Genomic DNA, 22252 nt, shown 5'->3' with positions numbered 1-22252 from the left:
CCCCTAAACCGGGTCCCAAAAATATGGAATTACTGGGCCGTGCCGACTTTAGCGGGCCCGGTAATTCCCATTCTCAGGACCCAGACCCGATACATCCCCATTTGAGCCCCAATGGGGCTCAATGGGAATGGGGAGGATGCTAACAACGGGCCCATTAATGACGGGCCCATTGTTAGCATCCTAGTCTGCTAGCGGGTCCCGCTCTGTAAATCCCCATTCCATGGAGTCCCGTTGGGCTCGATGGGGCATTTTGCCGGTATTACCAGTATCGGTTATACCGGTGCTGGTAATGCCAGCGATTTTTGCCATTAAGGTGCCTGAATTATCTACAGCTCTTAGCAGTTGACCGGTGCAGAAACGTGCTGGCAAACTTTAATTCTGGCACAGTAATTCCACACTGGCCAACTGGTAATGAGGCCCATAATAGTCTTTGTTGCTGAAATGCTCACCACGCAGTTGTTATCCAGTGAGTGACCACGATGCTTGTATGGTTAGATTGATTGACAATAATGCTTTATGGCTGTTTTATTTGACGTTATTACTTGGTTTCGTTGCAGTCCGATTTGTTGTCTTGACCAACAACTACTTGCAGATCCGAGGAATTAAGAAAACAGACGAAGGGGAGTACCGCTGTGAGGGGAGGATCCTGGCACGTGGGGAGATCGCCTTCAGGGATATCCAAGTGGTTGTGAATGGTAAGAGTTTGGGAGGAGAGTGAGCCAAGGGCACGAAGCATGATAAAGTTAAAGCACCATTCACGCTGGTGACTTATGCCAGCTCCTCAGCCATGTGCTTATTAACCTAGCTCTGCTGTGCTGAGCTAGAACAGCACGCAAGCCTCTGTGATTGATTTAATGGGTGCACATGTATGATGGTGCCAGGAAATTAAAACGTAAAGCCCAAGACCCAGCATCTGGTGGTGGCAACTTGGAGCAATTTGCATAATGTGATTGCTGCTTGATTTCTGTAAGATAACAGAGGGGGACTTTGCCTGCACCATGGTGTCTGTGGGATGTCTCAAGATGAGATGCTGCCTCGGCTCTCCTATGTCTGACACAGACATCTTCTTTAAAGGCCAGCATATGCATGCGCCGCAGAAGTTAGTTCAGCTTGTATTGTTGTCCCATCATTTCTTAGACCCCACTATATTTCATCTCTAAGTGAATGTCAGTCCTGCACACATTTTTTCACTTGCTGCATAAACCGGATCTCATTTGTTATTTGTCTATTTTCCATCCCCGGCTCGTTATTTCCTATGTTCATGTTTTTTCTTCTTTCACATTAATGCATTCCTGTTTGACTTTCCTTCCTTAATGTTTTCACTATCTTTTTATTTTTCTAAATGTTACTGTTTTTCTTTCGTTTTCCCCTTCCTTCTGTCTACGCTTGTTCCTTTCCCACCATTCCCACTTCCTCGTCAATGTATCTCTTTATTGCTTATTGTTTTATTTTTCATTTCATGTTCTTTTTCTCTTTGTTTCTTTTATCAATCCTAAATGAATCCTTCCTTCCTTCCTTCCTTCCTTCCTTCCTTCCTTCCTTCCTTCCTTCCTTCCTTCCTTCCTTCCTTCCTTCCTTCCTTCCTTCCTTCCTTCCTTCCTTCCTTCCTTCCTTCCTCTCTTTCCCTTTCCTTCATTTCCAGACAAAAAGTATGAATCTGTTTGTGTTTCTACCCCATATTTCTTACCCTACACTAAAGCATGTGTGTTTGTTTGCACTTTCATACTTAATTCTGACATTTTCTTTCTTTATGTTTCTTCATTTTCAAAGACATTGGGCCTCATTACGAGGTTGGAGGTAGGCATGCCTACCCCAAAACTCGGGTCCGGCACCGGGTCCTGTGAAAGGGGAATTACCAGGCCATTCCGACCTTGGAGGGCCCGGTAATGCCCCTTGCGCGGGACCCGGAGCCGGTACATCCCCATTCCTATTTGAGCCCCCATAGGCCTCAATGGGAATGGGGAGTATGGTAGCAGAGGTACCGTTCATAACGGTACCGTTCCTACCATTCTGTTCTGCTCACGGGTGCCGCTCTGCACGCATGGTCTGACCAGGCGTGCAGAGCAGCACCCGCAAGCAGAACTCGTAATGTGGCAGCATGACAACACCGGCGTCGGTAGCACCACCGGTGCCGTTGTTACCTTACTGCCACAGACGTAATGAGGCCCATTCTTTTTTTGCTTACACATTTTCCCCCCTTCATCATCCCTCCTTTTTTGGTTTGCTGCCTTCTTGCCATTCCTTCTTTGCTGTTTTCCCATTCTACCTACCGTTCTCTGTAATTCCATCACTCAATTTTATTCCATCTCACTCACCCCTACCCTCCACTTAACTATAAATTGTATTGAATGTCTCCTCTTTTCATCTCTCCTTCAGCTTTCTCCCTTCTTCGGTGCTCTTTTTCTCTCTCTCTCTCTCTCTCTCTCTCTCTCTCTCTATATATATATATATATATATATGTGTGTGTGTATATATATTCACTGAAAAAACTTTGTTAAAGGGATGTTATGGTTAAGTTAGACTAATAAAAACCTATGAAATTCAAAGAAAAAACCTTTGTTAAATGGACGTTATGGATCCAAGTAAAACCGAAAAACCCCTGAAATTTGCCAGTTATGGTAAGCTAAGCAACCGTAACTCGCGCCACCACCCACCACCGTGCACTGGACATCAAAGATGACATCACAAATGTCATTGATGACATCTCTGATGACATCACATGTGAAATACATTTTGATGAAAAGTCTCTACATGGAGTTGTGTTTATATTGTTGATAACAAGATGTCAGGAGTGATCGGGAGACCTATCATGAACTACTTAATCTATTAAAGAATGTACTCATCTAATATCATTGTATTGGAGTGTTGTTGTTAATACAGAAACCTAGTTTATCTTCATGTATACAAATGTATACAAATGAATTGTGTGTTTGAGGCCTGCTCATTTACCCATGTATGTGCACCATGAGCTGAGACCAAACCCTAAGGAAAGTACTTAAAGAACATATGACAAGGTTAACATCTACATATATAGCACCCTTTTAAATTGTATTATTCTGACTGCCAGTGAACAAAACCACCTGGCCTATATATGTCAAGGAACTAAAACAAGTGGCCCAGATATGTGATGTCATCAATGACATTTGTGATGTCATCTTTGATGTCCTGGGTGTTAGTCTTAGCAGTGCACGGTGGTGGCGCGAGTTATGGTTGCTTAGCTTACCATAACTGCCGAATTTCAGGGTTTTTTGCGGTTTTACTTGGAACTGTAATGTCCGTTTAATAAAGATTTTTCATTGAATTTCATAGGTTTTTACCAGTGCATGCTATTGTCTTACAACTTACTAATATCATACTTACCCAATATAGCAATATTTGTGTTCAATTTCCAAAGTTTCACCTTAAAACTCTGTCAATTCTCACCATCTGGAATAATTTGTAACACTTCTATACACTTCTTGCAACTATTTCAACTAGTTTTGCATCCGTAGACGTCTACGAACATCTGACTTCATAGCGGACCTTCCAGACAGTGCCACATGACCATACGCTGGCGTGCGGCATGTTGATGTGTCTGAGAACCCGCCCGCACTTCACGATAAGATCTCTGCTTGGCGGACAGTTCAGAACTGCATTTTCTACTGATCTAGGAACTTCCAACTTCATAATTTCCCTTGCACAGCTCCAACTCCTATTCCTACTCATTATCCATTAACAATCTAGTACACAGTACATACGTTTAGCAAAACTGCTATTTATCTTAAAATGGCGTCAGCTAATGCCATCCCTCCTCCCCAAGAGCCACCACTACTGCTGTAATCAAGGAGCATGAGAAACAGTGCCTCCTAACTTAGAAATAACACACGCGCAACATTTTCCCTTGTCCACCTACCACTCCATATTACTGTTTGATTGCTCTTTCCTCATTTCCCTCCCCACCTTTCGTTCTCAGCTGTCCTGCCAAAAAAATACATCCAAAAACAACAAACGACATATTCCTTTAGGAACCACCTTTCACAGTTAAAAAATAGAACTAAAAATAAAATGTATAGACTCCATCTCCTTTATATTTCTCAGTAAAGTACATAGACTAAATAAGATTTTCCAACATTTCCATTTGCATTTTGTGTTATGCTAATGGGAATATTGTGGGACCCCCACTCTAATTTTGCTCCCTCTCGACAGAATCCCACCAAACTTCGTAAAAACATGTATATCTTGATCTATTATCAGTTTGCCAAATGAAGTGTAGATTTGTCAAATGGCACCTCATTTATAAGCATTTACATTATTTTGGGACCCCCTCTAATTTTGCCTCCTCTTCACAAAATCCTACCAAACTTCGGAAAACATTCATATCTAAATGTATTATCAGTTTCCCAAATTAAGTGAGGATTTGACAACTGGCACCTCATTTATAAGCCTTTACATTATTTTGGGACCCCCCCTCTAATTTTGCCACCTCATGACAGAATCCCACCAAACATGCAGTTCCATTAAGTGGCGCCAAAGTTATAAGCCATCCAAGAACTGCATTTCAGCAACCCTGTAATGCTAAGGTGTTCACAATCTTTCACAGGACTATTCACGAACATCAGGACTGTTTGCGGACTTTGGCAGCAAAAAACACCCGTTTTTTTGGCTTCTTGCAGCCATATCCCATCCTCATCCCCCCTCACCTCCCCAGAGATTATTTGATAAATTTGACAAGTGGAATGCTGTGTTTTTTCATATGTTTTACCGCGATACCGCAAATCCAAGATGGCGGGCGTTTCCAAAAATTTGACGCACTTCACACTCTTCACCATCCAATCAGCGAACACGTTGCATGTCCGCGGACATGACGCAAGCCGATTAGCCAATCAGGACACTGTCCGTGGAGCGAACAGGGAAGTGTGTCCGCAGACCGGACATACATATCACTCATTTTTTGTGACCTACTTTTTGGTCATTTTTTTAAAAAAAACTACTGGCCGGATTTTCACCAAATTTACAAAAGCACGCTTTCGGGACCAAGTCGCTGCTCCTGCCCCAAATTTGGTGAAAATCCATCCAGCGGTTTGGGCTGTAGGCGTGAACAAAGTTTTTTCCCCCATTCAGTCTATGGGAAAAAATAAATTTTGGGACCCCCCCCTATATATTTGCCCCACCTAGACCAAACCTTACCAAACTTTGCAATAAAATTCAGACTGGGCCATATACCTTTTTTGCAAAGTATGGTGAGGATTCGCCCAGGGAGAGCGAAGTTATAAGCCGCCCAAAAAGTGCTCTTCCTATGTGATTAGCAACTTAACCATAACTACTCGGCCACTATTGTGGCCGTGTAATATATGTATGTATATATTGTTGATCCAGGAGAAAACAAGTCAATACCTTAATTATTCTAACAAAGAAATGTATTTTACATATTTGAGAGCTTTCGTGGAATGTCTCCATTTCCTCATGCAGAGATGACATGAAGCATTTGAAAAACATCACTGCATTACAGCTTACATGGCCCTTCCATCAGATACCCCGTTATCTGTGCCTGTAATTACGTGATTTGTTGCTTTGCTCAGAAAGGCATGTGGATGTTCAACTCCCGTACACATTGCAAATAGGGCAAGGGTCAGTGAGAGTGGAGAGCAGGGCAAATGGAAAAAAGCCCACCCTTTTAGTGTGTACTCAGGAAGTCAGGAGGGGTTGGTCTGGTGTCAGTCATTGTATGTGCAGTCCAGTTGAAGCTCGGTATGTCAGGCCAGTCCCTTTACAAGATCAGTGCTAGCGCATTTTATTCAACTCTTGGCTAACACGGTACAAGCGAACTGAACTTCATAGGAAAGTCCATTTGAGCCAAGTCACACATTCCACAAAGCCACCTAGTACAAAACACTTGCAATACCAAACTTTAAACCTTTAAACAAATTAGGCAGCGTGTGTGTGTGTGTGTGTGTTTGTGTTGCTCTCTGTGGCACCATGGCGAGGTATGCCCATTACCATAGCCCATTCATTCCTCCACAACCAAAACAAAATCACATTACCAAATGCAGAGAGATGCCTGGAAGAGGGGAATACAGCCCAGGGACTGCAAAGAGTGTCTGGGGTTGGATTTAGAAAGAAGCCCAGGGGATGGAGGAGAGGAATACAGGGAGTGGGGGGAGATGCTGGGGACAGGCAAAGAATGCAAGTAATTTGAAAGGGAGATGGGCACGCCAGTTACCATTCTAAAACACTCGTTTTGAAACTGCAGCTATTAAGGGCTTTTCTATTGCCATAACAAATACAATTATAGGCCATTCCACAATACTGTCGCTACTTTGGGATGATGTCACAGATAAGGTGCTATGTGCCATCAGCTTTATGAGTTTGGCATGATTAGGGCAATGCAAATAAAGATTGCATAATGTCCAGTGCTATGGACCAAGGCATGCTGGATTATTAGGCAGTAGTTTGCACAAAACATGCTCATACCTGTCTACCTCCCATCCCCATTTGTCATCACCCTATTTTCCACTTGCAGTTGTCTTTTCTCCATCCACCTGTTGCTCACCTTCCATCTGCTTTGGCCTCTGCAACAATGCTCCTTGTGTTATACTATGCTTTGTCGGGTTGCCCTTTTTGTTTCTTGTTTTGCCTCGCCATCTTCTCAGAATGGATTTTATTGTATAAATCTCTTTTTCTGCAGTTGCCCCCGTTGTCCGGGCTCTACAGAGTACTGTCAATGCTACAGCAAACCTTGGGGAATCCGCTATCTTGGCATGTGCTGCTGAAGGATTTCCTGACCCAGAGATAAGTTGGACAAAGTAGGTTTTCCAGCATTGTGCATGAATCATGACATCTGCATTTCAGTACGTTTTGCTTTGTGTGTTTGTAACACGGATGTTACATTAAAACAGGGCAAAGTTGGCAGAGGTAGTTTTATGATGGTTTACGAAATTTAAAAAAATCTTCTGTTTAACAGGCAAAGCTAAAAGGTTGTCCCTTATTATGGTAGGGTGGGGCCAAGTGTCCGCATTTATGAATCATTTTAACCTTTTCAGGGTAGAATATATTTTTTCTGTGCATATTGTACCTCAACTGTTTGAGAACTCCCTTCATTAGGGGACTATGGGCCTGATTCTTAAAGCGTTTTTCAATGGGTAAATCCCATTGGGAATGGCAGGATCATCAATGACTTGGGTGGCAGTAGACATGCTGCCTTTAGTTCTCCGAGCGCGGCTGATGCTGGTGGATTAATGTTGTAGGTATTATTGTTACTATTTGCCGTTAGTGGGTCTCGTTTCGGTGGAATATTAGAGGTAGAGTTGGCATGAAGGATACTTGTAATGTGGCTTTGAGATATAGCTTTTGATGAGTTTGTGTTTGGGATTGCTGTTATACGGTTGTGATTGGATGTTTGTTGTTAAGGAATTGGTTTTGTGAGGTTGGTGGTCAGAGATTAATGTTGAAAAGTTTAGTTTGAAGGTATCTGTTGGGTGGTGTTGGATTATCAGGCCTTCCTGGTTGGGCGTCAATGTGTCCTGGTAGTCCGCCTTTTTTTTGTTTTTTTTTGGCTTGTTATGGAGAGGGTGTTTGAGTTTGTTGTTCTTGAGTTGTGAGCTTCTTGAATAGGTGGTGTGGAGTAATTGTGTTGGGAATTGCGGGTTGGCGTTGTGTGAGTTTGTTGTGCGTCAGTAGGCTGATATGTTGGGTTTCCAAAATTCACAGCTTTTTGCTTTCTTACTCTTGCCCTTGTTTTTTACTTGCCTTGCAGGGAAGGTGAAATGATTGAAGAAGACAGTGACAAATACAAGTTCACCGAAGATGGCTCCAAGATGACCATCTTCAAGGTGGACAAGAGCGATGAAGGGGATTATACTTGCATTGCAGAGAATAAGGCCGGCGAGCAAGAAGCATCTATTCTCCTGAAAGTCTACGGTAATGAGGCCAGCCTGGTGTTTCCAAAAGCCATATTTATTAACATTTTCTTACACGTTCCCTCTAGAAAAACAGTTCAAATATCTTAATTTTCATGTATGTTTCCCTTCCTTACATTTCTATGTTTCCTCTATATGTAAAGCAAAATGTAGAACTAGCATAGGCCATTTATTATTTTCTGGAGAAGTTAGGGCACCCATACTTGTGTCTGCAAACATCACTCCATGAATACCAGTTCCAGGGCAGCTATGCAGTTTGTACGTTGGAACAGTGGAATGTAAGCCTGACCTGTACACATCACGAGGATATAGAAACATGAGAAGGTGGCAGCATCGGGAGATCAGTCGATGGAAACCAAGTTGCATGAAGTGGCCATTGATGAATGCACTCTGGCAGTGAGACACAGTGTGCATTCAGGTAAAGACGTGTTGCACCAGATCACTGAGGGCATCACCACCGGGGTTTAGGCGTTGCCATGGTTTTCTTTTTCCGACGCTAGGTGTTTAGACAGGTGAAATTATCTCCCCCTCATGTGTCTTGTTAATAATAATAATAATAATTTGGCATTTATATAGCGCTACGAACCCTCAGGTATCTGAGCGCTGCTTATTACCCACTGTGTGTGGTGCTCATTAATCGACCTCGGAAGGATGAAAGGTTGAGTTTGGCCCTGCCGGGTTTCGAACCTGCGTGCAAGCTCTGCACGGATGTCAAAGCAAGCTCTCTACTCGCTGTGCCACTTGACCGGCAGGCTATATGTCATAAATTGACGGGATTTGGCCTGAATGGGATCTCGGTAGAAATGATTTGCGCGCGTGTGTGCGTGTGCTTGCAGGTTTGTGTATTCCTGTAAATGTGGGTATATATTGAATTAAACTGGAGCTGTCTACTCTCCTTTTCAGCAAAGCCCAAGATCACATATGTGGAGAACAAAACAGCCATGGAACTGGAGGAACAGATCACTCTGACGTGCGAGGCCACAGGCGACCCCACACCAAGCATCACCTGGAGAATGGCGACAAGGAACATCAGCAGCGAAGAAAAGGTATAATGCACTGGAAGGCTCTGGTGGTGGTTGCAAACTCCTGCATGTCTCCCCGGTGTAACCGTTCAGTTTACCGCGCCCTCGAGTCTTTCTCAATGTGGGCTTGCCAGCACCAAACCCGAGCCGAGTCCTACTGCTGACACCCTTACTGATGATTTCAGGTGCATTACGCCCAACAGAAGAGGAGCAAACACTGATGTCATCACTGTGCATCAGTCCAGTGGTAACATTGCTGTTTGAGTGCACCATTGCTTTCAGGCGTGTGCCCATCTTCTGGGAGTTTGCTTTTTCAAGTGTGCACATGAAGATATTATCCCACAACGGGTTCGGTGCAAAGGAGGGTCAAATGTGTTTCCAACTGAAATGGTGAGTTGATTTGCCCTTTAGATCTCTTGGCACAATATGATGATGTCACTTACTGGCGTTTGGAAGAACTAGTGCCATTTCTCATTTTAGAGCGCTGACAGTAACCAAACCAAACAGCAGCATGACCCAGCATGACAGCAACTGACAGAACACGATTTAGGCATGGGAGTACTGCATTTTAAACATCAGTACTACCTTTTAAAAAAATTATTTCTTTGCCAATTTGCTCAGTGGAAAAATTGTGGGCCTAAACCCTATCTTCTTAAGATTTTGAATTTCAGGTGCACTAATTATCATTGAGAAATATAAGTGCCTCAGAACTAGTGCCCACCCCACCATAAATCTCTGTAAAGCACAGTGCCAGGGAGTTCAGAGTGTCGAAGTCAGTCTATTACAGTGACAAAGGAATCCCTTTTTCAAAGCTTCTCTAGAGTACAGCGCATGAGTCCTGCTATTGATATTTACTTACAATGTTGGAAATATGGAAAGCGCGATTACAAGAAGCATAATTGATCATGTTTATTATTGATAATGAGAGTCAAGAAAGCAGAATGTCTGGTTTCGAATCTATTGAGCTCGTGCTGGCCTTTCAAAGTGATGTGCTCTGAAGGCACCTAGTGTGGAGAGTGTCCAGTCTTGCCCAGTATCATGACTAATGAACACCTTTGTCTCCATGCTAGAGATGCTCACAAAGCAGTGATGGAGCGGTTGACGTCCTTGGGAGTGAGGGCCTACCGAGCACTGGGCTGGCCCGCATGGTTACACCATCACTGGATGCTGTTTTCACCAAGACGGGGCCAGACTGAGACAGTGGATGGCTTTGGGTTTCTTTTGGACAGAGAAGAGGCATTGCCACTCACAGAAAGAGTAGATGCCAGTCCATAATGTTCGCTAAGGGACATCAGCAATACCATAGTTTCTATGGACTGCGATGGTTCGAGGCACACACTTGCTTTGGGGCGGTGGCTGGTTGCCCTTTAATTCCACTGCAACATCGTCCACCTTTGCCTTTTAAGGTTCAGGGTCTTCGCTGAGTGGCCGCGTGAACGTCAGCAGGCGGATCAGCCATGACTGGAAAGATGTGAGTGGTCACAAGTCATCTCAATAATATCGAAGGCGTGGGAGTGTCAGTGGCCACAGACCTCCCTGGCTAGCAAAGCCAGCTCTGGCTGGGAGATGTAGCTAACACATGCTGCTGAAAGTTCTATGGATTGGAGTCAGAAGTCGGTACTCAGTCCATTTAAATGGTGGTTGCCTGCTCTGCAGAATTAAGCATTAAATCAATGCTGTGCATGAAATATGCAGATTCCATTATGCCCAGTACATTAGAACCCAAAGCAAGTAACACCGGGCTTGAGAATGTTTCCTTGTAAGTTCATCCTATGCAAAAAGTAAGAGAATTACTGCAAACGTGTATGAACAATTGGTTCCTGGTTAAGTTCTTAACGTCTGCAAGTTATCATGTCATGAAGTCAGCATAAAATAGATATGCTTTTAACTTAAAAAACAAACATGAAAATATTTTGGAAAAAATTAATAGTGCACATTTTGAACATTAATTTGTAAATTTAAAAAGTCCAAGATGATGTCCCCCAAAAGGTTTCCATCAGAGCCCCTTAGCCTAAGCGTTTATTCTGGGAGAGTTAGCAGTTTATTCATCTCCTTGGGTTGCAGCCTGATGAAGGCACATTAACTGAGTGCTTCTCAGCTGTTTGAATGCAGTGCCCGTGGAGTGACATTTCAGTGTCACCCTTTATCCTAATAATTCATCTTAATAATGAATAGGTTATGGTCCTCTTTGCCACTGTGGGCATATTACGATTGTCCATTTATAAATAATAATTATAAATGACCCTTAAGAGAGGATCCTAAAATAATGTTTGCAGAGTGTTTCAGACTCAACCATATATGTGAGACCACTTGGGTGGACAGCCATACACAATTTTTCGCCATTACATCCTTAAATGAAAATTAGACGTGTTGTTGTCATTCTGGTTGCAACAGATCCAACGCTAGTCTCTCCAAGAAAGCAAAAACATGATTGGATCAAACTCAAACGGAGGAGAAGTCCCTCCTCCGTAATTCTTACACAAGTGTGGTCCTATGACAAATGCAATCAGCGCTGTATACCAGTGACATCATCATACGTGCATGAATGGGGGAGAAGAATGGGGGGTCTCCTGCGTCCGAAAGACCTGGAAAAAGGCTGGACTGTCTTTACCTCCTCAATGGTGCTGTATGCATGCACTGTGCACTGTTAGTATGCACAAAAGCACTACAGCCTTTGTGTATGGCTGTATTGTGGACCACAGTTCATTGTTCTAAAGGCAAAAATAATTGGCAGTTTTGATGAATGGTTTCTGTCTCCAAATGTACTTTCAGGTGGAAGACTTTTCTTTGGTGGAGTTGTTGCCAGCAGTTAGATGGTAGTGACTACATGCTGAGAGTAGGTCACATCAGTTCACGTAGTGGCGAACATAATGGCTAGAAAGGGTGGCTTTCATTAGTATCTTGGCTTGGGGAGGCCGAGTCTGCGGTTTACGCATCACACCACTATATTGTCATATGTAGTTTCAAATGTCATACATGTAGAAGTGAGACGAGAGTGAGGAAGGCTAGAATATTTGTCACGCCTACCCTCACTCTTTTTGTGTGAATTTTCCCATGTGTTGTTTTACATGTGTGACTCTACGACTACATGTTTATGCTCACACTAGTATGTTACTAGTATGTTGCTGAAGCTGCTGCTGAATGATGGATAATAAATAACATTTGTCTCACTTATCGAACGTGTTGTCACATTTGTGAAATTTGAGGCTACACATGGCAATTACAATAAGTTGTCGCAATGCTTAATCTTCCGCACAGGTCCTCCCCAATGTGCTCTGAATTGCAGACAGGCATAGGCCGTTTGCCTCCACATTGCCCAAGCAACGCACCCTACTTCTCATGAACCATTCGACACTACTAAGCGTGCACGCACCACCCTTCTCCGCCGATAGTGTAGACTAGATGCAAGAGACCCCTCTCCATGATATATGGCGTGACATCTTTGATCCTGTTCGCGCAGTGCAGAAAGTGCGTGACGTGCCAAAGAACATGGAAAGAAGCCTTTCCTGCTACATCTACATTGATGGCGAAGGACAAAGCAGCATCTTCTAAATCTAAGCCTGCTTGAATTCATTGCAAGGTGCCTTTCTCGCTCTTGTGCATCCTGCACACAGTTTATGCCAATCCTGTATGTTTCATTTCACTTTCGTTGAGTGAAATTTGGCCAATCAACAATCACAATGTAATTTAAAGAAATAGATTGGGTTAAAAGTTTTGAAAGCTAATGTGTTCTGCAAAGACATTTCACGCATTGTCTAGCTTTCCTCAAAACATTTTAGAAAGGTTTTTGTGTCTGAAAGTTGCTTTCTAAGGCATCTTTGAATACCTAGAGACCATGAAGCAGGAAGTGCAGGGCAGCATTGCAGTCAAATCACATGGCCATTTGTTATGGCGTCCGGCTTGCCTCTGACTGAGTGCGCTTGGTCTATTCTGGCAGGAAATATAACAATCAGATGACATTTGATATGGCACTTTGTGCTGAGTTCCTCACGATTCATTGTCTTAGTATTAGCAAATTTCGATTAATTGATCTTGGATGGAGAAAGGCCTGAGTTAGCCATGTCAGGATTGGAATCTGTGGCTGCCGGTAGGTGACACATATCTAAAGTGAACTCTTACTGGTTTGGGAAGAAAGCAGAATAAGTTGTGCTGTTCATTCACGCTCACCAAAATACATGAAACAGTGCATAGCTGTGCCTGAACTCATCATAAGAAGGTTTCCATGGACAATAGGTAAATGGCTAGGCAGTGAGCTAACATGTTGATTTTAAAATGTCACGCGACAACCCGTTCTGTCTGGTGGAAAAATAGTCTTTGGAGTCTAATGCAAGTCTTTTGCACTGCATGGCCGACCATCTTAACCGTCCCTGTTAGTTGCCTGGCGAATACTGTTACCAAATGAGAAATCATTTCAGTGCCACACCATCTTCATCTCTATCCTATCTCCTTCACCCATTGAAGAAAGATCATAAGCCAGTCTTGCCTTTTTAACAGCCACAAGTTTCACCATTCTTTATTTGTAGAGTCGTTTTTTTCATTTAGTCTTTTTTCAATCTTGAAGCTAATAGATACACCCACCATCTTAACAGGCCCCCTTAGTTGCTGGGAGCCAGAGGGCACTGTTCTCAAATGAGTAATCATTTCAGCGCCACATCGCCTTCTCTTGCATCCTACGTCCTACCCCTCTTGAAGAAAGAGCACAGACCTGATTTTGCCTTTCAACAGACACTGGTTTCACCATTGTTAATGTGTAGATTTTTTTAAATTCCTCTTTGATCATCAAGCTGGGAGACAAATCCCTTTCTCAGAACAGTTTTTAGGATTTGAGACATTTATGGGAGATTTTTGGAGCTTAATGACTTGTAATCAAATAAGTATTAGGGTTTTCCTTATCATGTCAATTTTACAATTACAAGTGTATCTGGCTTCTACTGGTCTATTAGAAGTGTCCTTTAAACTTATGACTCAACGTTTAAAATGTAGTACTTACACTAGTACCCATCATCGAAACTGATATGGAACCTGATATTGAGTGATTGAACTAACTCTCACCGTTGTGCCCTTTTTAACCACCTGAAATACATACAACATATATTTCTACCTCTACGCTCAAATTGGAGGCAAGGAATGAATCTGGCATTTGTCAGCTTACCTTGCTGATTCTTTAATACCAATGAACATCTACCTACCTTCGGCCGAAGAATGGAGTTACATGGGTACATAACAGAAGGCACTATTCACCTCCTGGATCTGGAGAAGTCAATTCCATCAGCTGAATCTATAGATATGAGAACCATAAGAGTTTTCTCCATAGGAAGCTCCAGGAAAGGCTAAGAACAGGCTTCCAATGAAGAGGTACTGGGTAGTACTGTCATATGTTGTGCTATAAGCAAGTGCTTTGATGGAGCACAAACAGAGCTCTGATGTGTTAAAGTAACATGAATTGAAGTTGGTACCATCAAGTATAGTAAGCATGAAGCCTTCATTCATGAAGGTCTGGTGTGGTTGGTAGCAAATTTGGGTGCGTGGGAGTAGTGATCAGTGAATGTGATAAGTGGTTGGTCGAAGCGTCTAGCAAGATTAGGCCTTGAAGCATACAGGTCTGGTGTGATCGATCTGAGAAGGCAGTAACAAGGTCAGTCAGGAAGCAGAAATAGATGTTAACACTAATAACACCAATAGCTAAGTACTAAAGGAAAAGACTAGGCGCACTGTTACACATCATTGAGATAGTTGCGATGTGTGGTGGAAGATGTCAAGGAAAGAGACAACCTCATAAGTGACTACCCTAAGAAATATAAATCGCGTAGAATGATAGAGAGCAAACTGAGATTTTTAAAATGTAAATACAAGACACATTTATAAAGATTTCTGAATAGATTATTTTAGTTTGATACCCAGTTATAATATCTTAAAAGTAAAATACTATGTCTTGCTACCCGGCTTTTATAGCACGCACTGGAAGTCATAATTATATAGGGTGAGTCGGTTATCATAGTGCAGATCTCAGGCAGACCTAAACCAGGGTAGACTATTCAACCAATTGCCCCTTCAAAACTGCTAACTATTTTTGAAACTTTCATGCACCTTGTTCGATTTTGTTTACCTGAAAAACTCTTACGTTGGTTTAGTAATGTTACATGGGTTGTTTGATCCTTTGACAGCCAAAGGAACTAATGTTCTTTCAAGTGTCCTTTATGTGTTGGCTAATTGTGCCATCTTCTCAATGTGCTGTACTAATTATTTATTGTCTTTATTATTTAGACTTTGGTTTTCTAACGTTTGAAAACATGAAAGGCATCATTTATACTTGCTGTCTGACTCTTAGGCGATGAAAAGATTAATCAACGTATTTTCGTGTCAAAATAGAAGTTGTGTAAATGAAATTCTATCCTACTCTCTTAGTACTCCTCTTATAGTGCTGCCTTCGCACAGCACTCACATTCACAGCAAAATATGATTGATTTTGGTGATTAATACTGCTCCTACATGCTATCTCACGTGGTCCTTCCAGTAGATGGGAGTTTCTTTAACTGTTTGGCGATTGACATTGCTATTACTTACTTCCCAGAGTTCATACCAGTAGATAAGTCCTTCTGTAACTGAGTTTGGCAACAGATACTGCTCTTACCTGCTCCCTCAGAGGCCCCCTACCAGTAGATAGGTCTTTAAATGAACTTGGCAATAGATACTGCTCTTTCCTGCTGCTCCCTCAGAGGTCCTCCCACTAGATAGGTCCTTTTGCAACTGAGTATGGCAATAGGTACTGCTCTTACCTGCTCCTTCAGAGGCCCCCTACCAGTAGATAGGTCCTTCTGTAACTGAGTATGGCAATAGATACTGTTCTTACCTGCTCCTTCAGAGGCCCGCTGCCAGTAGATAGGTCTTTCTGTAGCTACGTTTGGCAATAGATACTGCTCTTACCTGCTTCCCCAGAGGCTCTGCCAGTAGAGAGGTCCTTCTGTAACTGGGTTTGGCAATAGATACGGCACTTACCTGCTTCCTCAGAGGTCCTGCCACTAGATAGGTCCTTCTGTAACTGGGTTTGGCAATAGATACGGCTCTTACCTGCTTCCTCAGAGGTCCTGCCACTAGATAGGTCCTTCTGTAACTGGGTTTGGCAATAGATACGGCTCTTACCTGCTTCTTCAGAGGTCCTGCCACTAGATAGGTCCTTCTGTAACTGGGTTTGGCAATAGATACTGCTCTTACCTTATTCCTCAGAGGCCCTGTCAGTAGATACCCCACCTGTAACCGGGTTTGCTTATTCATATGGCTACTATTTGGTCCCTCAGAGGTCCTGCCAGTAGGTAAGCGCTTCTGTAACCGAGTTGGCAATTGATACTACACTGAGGTGATCCTCAAGAGGTCCTAACATTAGATAAGCCCCTCTGTAATCGGGTTTGAAGATTTGTATTGCTATTTCATGCTCCTTCAGAGGTCCTGCCAGTAGACACACCCTTCTGTATCTGAGTTTTCTGATTGGTATTGCTATTCTTTGCTCACTCAAAGGTCCTGCCAGTAGGCACACCCTTCTGTATCTGAGTTTGCTGATTGGTATTGCTATTCTTTGCTCACTCAGAGGTCCTTCCAGTAGTTAAGTCTTTCTGTAACTGAGTTTGGCGATTGATACTGACTCTTACTTGCTCCTTCAGAGGTCTTGCTTGTATATACAACCTTCTGTAACGTTTGCCGTTTTATACTTCTTTACCTGCTTCCTCAGAGGCTCTACTTGTAGATAAGCCCTTCAGTAACTCCCACACATTTTCTGCTATCTCTCACGTTCTAGGAATATTGAGCTAGCACAGAAAGACATCTGTGAAACATTAAAATTGTATCAAATTGTTATTAATTGGGAAATCTGAGTAGGTGTAGCTCCTGGGCAAACTGTTGTCCTGCTTTCGTATCCTATCTAGTCTGTAGTATGCTTGCACTAACAGAAATATAAACACAGGCAGTAGCCAGTGCGTTTGGTAGAATGAAAGGAGCTAAAGGCAAGAGCTGGAATGTACAGTGCCTGCTTACCCCTTTTTTAGTTTCTAGTGGTGCAGAGCTTCAGCTGCCATGCATCCCTTTGGGTCCCACTCCTTGGCTAAATGGCAGTGTGGGGTTGACACGGATATATCTGCAACACATGCCAGTTTGAGGTTCATCACAGTGCAATACGCACATTCCTGTAAAGGTCCATTGAGATTTGTGAAAAGGAGATCTGGTTGTGTATGTAGCATGGCTTTCAAGGCTCAGCAACTCATTTGCTCTGCTCAGTCAAGGAGCATCATATTTATATATGCACACCAGCCCCGTGGGAGACGATGGCATGGAATTGGCACTGTTTGCGGAATCACCTGTTAGCACTTGTGAGAATACATGTGGAGTGCAGGAGATGTGCTATCTTCTTCCGATGACCATTCCCAGTTGATGATCTCAATCTCTGCTCTGCCGGGGCCTAGCCAAGCAATAGGTGGTGTCCAGCAAGCAACCATTGTCAGTTGATGATCTCAATCTCTCCTCTGCCGGGCCCTAGCCAAGCAATAGGTGGTGTCCAGCAAGCAACCATTCCCAGTTGAGGACCTCAATCTCTCCTGCCGGGGCCTAGCCAAGCAATAGGTGGTGTCCAGCAAGCAACCATTCCCAGTTGAGGACCTCAATCTCTCCTGCCGGGGCCTAGCCAAGCAATAGGTGGTGTCCAGCAAGCAACCATTCCCAGTTGAGCACCTCAGTCTCTGCTCTGCCGTGGCCTAGCCAAGCAATGGGTGGTGTCCAGCAAGCAACCATTCCCAGTTGATGACCTCAATCTCTGCTCTGCCAGGGCCCAGCCAAGCAATAGGTGGTGTCCAGCAAGCAACCATTCCCAGTTGATGACCTCAATCTCTGCTCTGCCAGGGCCTAGCCAAGCAATAGGTGGTGTCCAGCAAGCAACCATTCCTAGTTGATGATCTCAATCTCTCCTCTGCCGGGGCCTAGCCAAGCAATAGGTGGTGTCTAGCAAGCAACCATTCCCAGTTGAGGATCTCAATCTCTCCTCTGCCGGGCCCTAGCCAAGCAATAGGTGGTGTCCAGCAAGCAACCATTCCCAGTTGATGACCTCAATCTCTCCTGCCGGGGCCTAGCCAAGCAATAGGTGGTGTCCAGCAAACAACCATTCCCAGTTGATGACCTCAATCTCTCCTGCCGGGGCCTAGCCAAGCAATAGGTGGTGTCCAGCAAGCAACCATTCCCAGTTGATGATCTCAATCTCTGTTCTGCCGGGGCCTAGCCAAGCAATAGGTGGTGTCCAGCAAGCAACCATTCCCAGTTGATGATCTCAATCTCTCCTGCCGGGGCCTAGCCAAGCAATAGGTGGTGTCCAGCAAGCAACCATTCCCAGTTGATGATCTCAATCTCTGTTCTGCCGGGGCCTAGCCAAGCAATAGGTGGTGTCCAGCAAGCAACCATTCCCAGTTGATGACCTCAATCTCTCCTGCCGGGGCCTAGCCAAGCAATAGGTGGTGTCCAGCAAGCAACCATTCCCAGTTGATGACCTCAATCTCTCCTGCCGGGGCCTAGCCAAGCAATAGGTGGTGTCCAGCAAGCAACTATTCCCAGTTGATGATCTCAATCTCTGTTCTGCCGGGGCCTAGCCAAGCAATAGGTGGTGTCCAGCAAGCAACCATTCCCAGTTGATGACCTCAAACTCTGCTCTTCCGGGGCCTAGCCAAGCAATAGGTGGTGTTCAGCAAACAATTGGGTTTCGGTTGTTTTGCAGATGGCACAGGTTTATTGGGCCTTTCTTTCACCATTGGGTGTTTCACAGGTCGCAAGATTTCTACTTGCATCAAAATGTGACGCTTTGTTCAGCTGTCAACATGAAATCACTTATGGTCCCAGACAATTTTTCAGGAGTATGTATCCACGCCGCACAAAAACCCAAGCAACCAGTAGGCGCTCCTGTGCGAAGTCTCAGCAGTGAGGTTAAGGAGGTGGCCATGGAGTGCAACTGTGAGCCTCCCTTGCAGGTCCGATGTAGATGCAGGCAGCGCACCTGCATGCCGAAGATTTCCACCCGCAGTGCTCTTAGTGTGGCACCTTTCACAAGCTTTGCATTCACACAAGAGGCTGGAAGGGATGCCCCGTAAGATGCAGCACAGTATTGCTTGCTCTTGTGGCCCCCCGAGAGTGCTGTTCATCAGAGTAAATGGATGGGTAGATCACACACGGGTTTTAGCAGTCTGGTGGTCTGGCGGGGTAGGTCTCCAGGCCCGCTGTGCAGAGGAGGCCAGGCTGGTGTGAGCACGGCAAGGCCTCCGGTTGGGCTGCATCCTCATAGAGGGCAAGCTGCGCCCCCAGAGCTCCCGTGCAGTTTGCATCCATGTTTCATACACACGCAGTGTGACCACGAGGTTGCCAATGCATTGCGTTCACTGCGAGTACAAACTCTTTCCTACACCAGGGCTACTGGGCACATGCTTTAACATTGCACTTACACATTAATGCTGCACACGCCATCCTTGCTCTCTGCCAGTTCGTTTTAAATCCAGAATGGAAACAGTGTAAAGATACGCACCCATTTTCTCATTAGAATTTGGAACGCATTTTTGTCGGCCACCTACAATTAACACACACAGAACAAAAGGCTTTCCTCTTGAAACGGTGTCTTCCAAAGGGAAGGGTCAGGCTTAGCGTAGCACCAAGCCTCAACCTTCAAAACATTGTGCTTGGGTCCCGTCCAAGCACCGCGTCATTGTCTATTTAACAACGGCCCCTTATAGCAGAGATGTGTCTCGAGGGAGGGTGCCCCGTGAAATGTAGCAACCAGACAGTGCTTTGTGTGTGACGGAACTGGACAGAGGACAGCAGGTCAGTCCTCCGCGTCCCCTTTGTTGTGTCCCCTGTGGGAAGTACTCCAATTAAAGAGAATGGAGAGTTACACTGCTTCTGGCGCATGCCTTTTGCCAAATTCTGCGACTGCCTTGCTTGTCGCATGGGCATTTGCCTCTTTTTTGCATTGCGTGGACATATACACTATAGTACCGTACTATATACTATAATATACTATACCAGTGTACACTGGGCGCATTCCAAGTTCTGTACCCCTGTCACCCCTTCAGTATGAGTTGTTTCCGCTATTGCCATGACTAGTGACTGAAAACCAAAGGTATTCTTGAAATCCAGAGAAAAGGGATCATTCCAAGACACGCTGACACGGTGTAGCTTACAAGGTGGACCATTATACCCTAACCACTTATTGCCCTTTTATAGCCCACACATCACATTTTGCGCAAACCAGTGGCATTGTGACTTAGCTCTTTATGCTCCCTTCACCGATGGATTCATGTGTACGCTGGCATCAAGTGATCTTGGAACAGCAAGGTTAGTTTGAGGTGTGCATACGTGACCATTAGCGCCATGCAGATGAGATCCAGGCATCAGCCAGCTTGTGATTGCTGTTGCCACTATTGAGAAGGAGCACTGAGCTGGTCCGAGCACATCTGCACTCAGAAGTCCAATCCACCGCAGCTGTCGTGGATGTTTCATGCTGCCATCTCAGGCCATCACTTTACATTAGGTCACTCTCACTGCTCAGCTCAGGTTTAGCATTTATGTGGTTTCCTTTAATCTCTGCAATGATTCCTAGAATTCATCAGTTTTGTTAAGTCACGAGAACCCTAAACACCAAGTTCTTCAGGCCTGTTAGAGAGAGCACCAGCAGCTTATACCTCTAGCGGTCTGAGCCTGCAGTCATTAGCTTCATTGAATGACAGGATTTCTGGGTTGCATTCTAAAGCCTCTTAAAGCCCCTTGTTGCTTGAGATTGGGTGTGCCTAGAATGGGAGCTTGGGTGGTAGCGCTTTTGGCATCCACTCTTCATGTGGGTGAGGTAGTCAGTGGTGCTGTTGTTGGAGAGGAATTTGCAGTTATTACCCATCGCCAAACGGGAGGGACTTGATTCCCGGCCATCTGATTGGCTTGGACAGGACTAATGCGGGCGTAGACGAGGGGGTGATAGTGCAGTGTTATTGGGGACCACACAGTGCCCCTGAGCGGCGGGTAATACGTGCTAGCCTGCATTGATAGCATGGATGTGATCTTTCGGGAGTGGTGTAAGTCTGTGAAAGTGGGCGGGGGCATTTATTATTTCTGAGGATGCATGGGCTAGCTGGAGATCCTTTGATCTTCAGAAGCAACGCAAGACGCTGAAAGGGATGTACCTTTATCGGGGAGAATTTCATAATTCTATCCCACGGCGAGCAGAGCAGTCCTCGGGGTGCAGGCAGCAATAACGCCTGATTAATTATCCATTAGTATTTTAAAATAATAATGCACCCACAGTTGGACAAATTACAAACATCCCAATTTTACTAATGGAGTACAAGCTTTACCACATCCATGGCTTTTAGTTGAAATCTGCACGTATGCACGCATACACACACCAAGCAAATTCTTTAAAATTCCTCGACACCTGTAGGATGAGTAACCTAGTTGGCCTACTCAACCTAGGAGAAATGCATTCGGCCAATGGCGACGGGTGACATTTTTTACCAGCGCTTTCGGTAAAATGGTGCATGTCAAGATAAGCACTCTTCGGATTTTCCCACAGCGGCCACCCAGAGTCCAGCCACACACAGTAAAACCTTTATTTGACATTTACTAAGAACAAAGTTTAATTGCAGGAAATGTCAAATAAAAGTTTAAAATATCCCAGAATGTCATTGAACTCGCTAGCAAGGTCTGGCTACCATTCAAATGGTACTCGACCTTCACAAAAACGACTCAACTATGCTAGCAGTCAAGTAGATTTTGCGAGGCCTGCACACATTCTCCCTTCCACACACACACACACAGTATATACTTCACCCATGCACGCACGTGCGCGCACACACACACTGTACATTCCATACATCCCTTCTCCCACATTTGCTAGTGACTTTTTCAGACACATAATTGCTTGTGTAATTATTGCTTCAGGAAACTCTGTAGAGTAAGTTCCTGTGTCAAGGTGAAAGTGAGTGGCTATATTTTTAAGGGTAATGTGTGGGATGCAGCATAGCTGAAAGGTAAGGATGTCTCGGGAATTTTGGGAGATTTGGTAGGCTTTGTCAGAGCTTTATTGCTGGCGGGAAGGCGCCAAGGCCAATTTAGCAAGGTTTGTAGAAACCACGTATAGGTGCACGGTGTCACCTTACAGCTTTAGAAGGCAAAACTGGTAATATTTCATTCCATGTTTGATCTTTTGCATAGGTTGTGGCTGCAACACTGTGAATGCATAACATATGTAACAGTCAGGGTGACTTGGTTTCTGTCAGCCTCTGGGAGTGATTAGCAGGACAAAAGAACAAATGGTAGGTGATCCCAGTG

General features: G+C 44.3%; 1 protein-coding gene across 5 annotated transcripts in view; it reads left to right on the top strand.

The window, feature by feature from the left end:
- The window catches only part of NCAM1 (neural cell adhesion molecule 1), a 948636-nt gene that overhangs the window by 692244 nt on the left and 234140 nt on the right, over window positions 1-22252 (top strand). For all 5 annotated transcript variants that reach the window (XM_069614259.1, XM_069614261.1, XM_069614260.1 and 2 more), the window contains exons 5-8: window positions 558-695; window positions 6665-6782; window positions 7733-7896; window positions 8799-8941. In XM_069614259.1, coding sequence (XP_069470360.1) covers window positions 558-695; window positions 6665-6782; window positions 7733-7896; window positions 8799-8941 — 563 coding nt within the window. The remainder of the gene's footprint in view (window positions 1-557; window positions 696-6664; window positions 6783-7732; window positions 7897-8798; window positions 8942-22252) is intronic.

Source organism: Ambystoma mexicanum, chromosome 9 (genome assembly GCF_040938575.1).
Source record: "Ambystoma mexicanum isolate Mex_15411 chromosome 9, UKY_AmexF1_1, whole genome shotgun sequence".
Lineage (NCBI taxonomy): Eukaryota > Metazoa > Chordata > Amphibia > Caudata > Ambystomatidae > Ambystoma > Ambystoma mexicanum.
The sequence above is the reverse complement of the archived record's forward strand: the minus strand, read 5'-3'. Positions and strand labels throughout refer to the sequence as shown.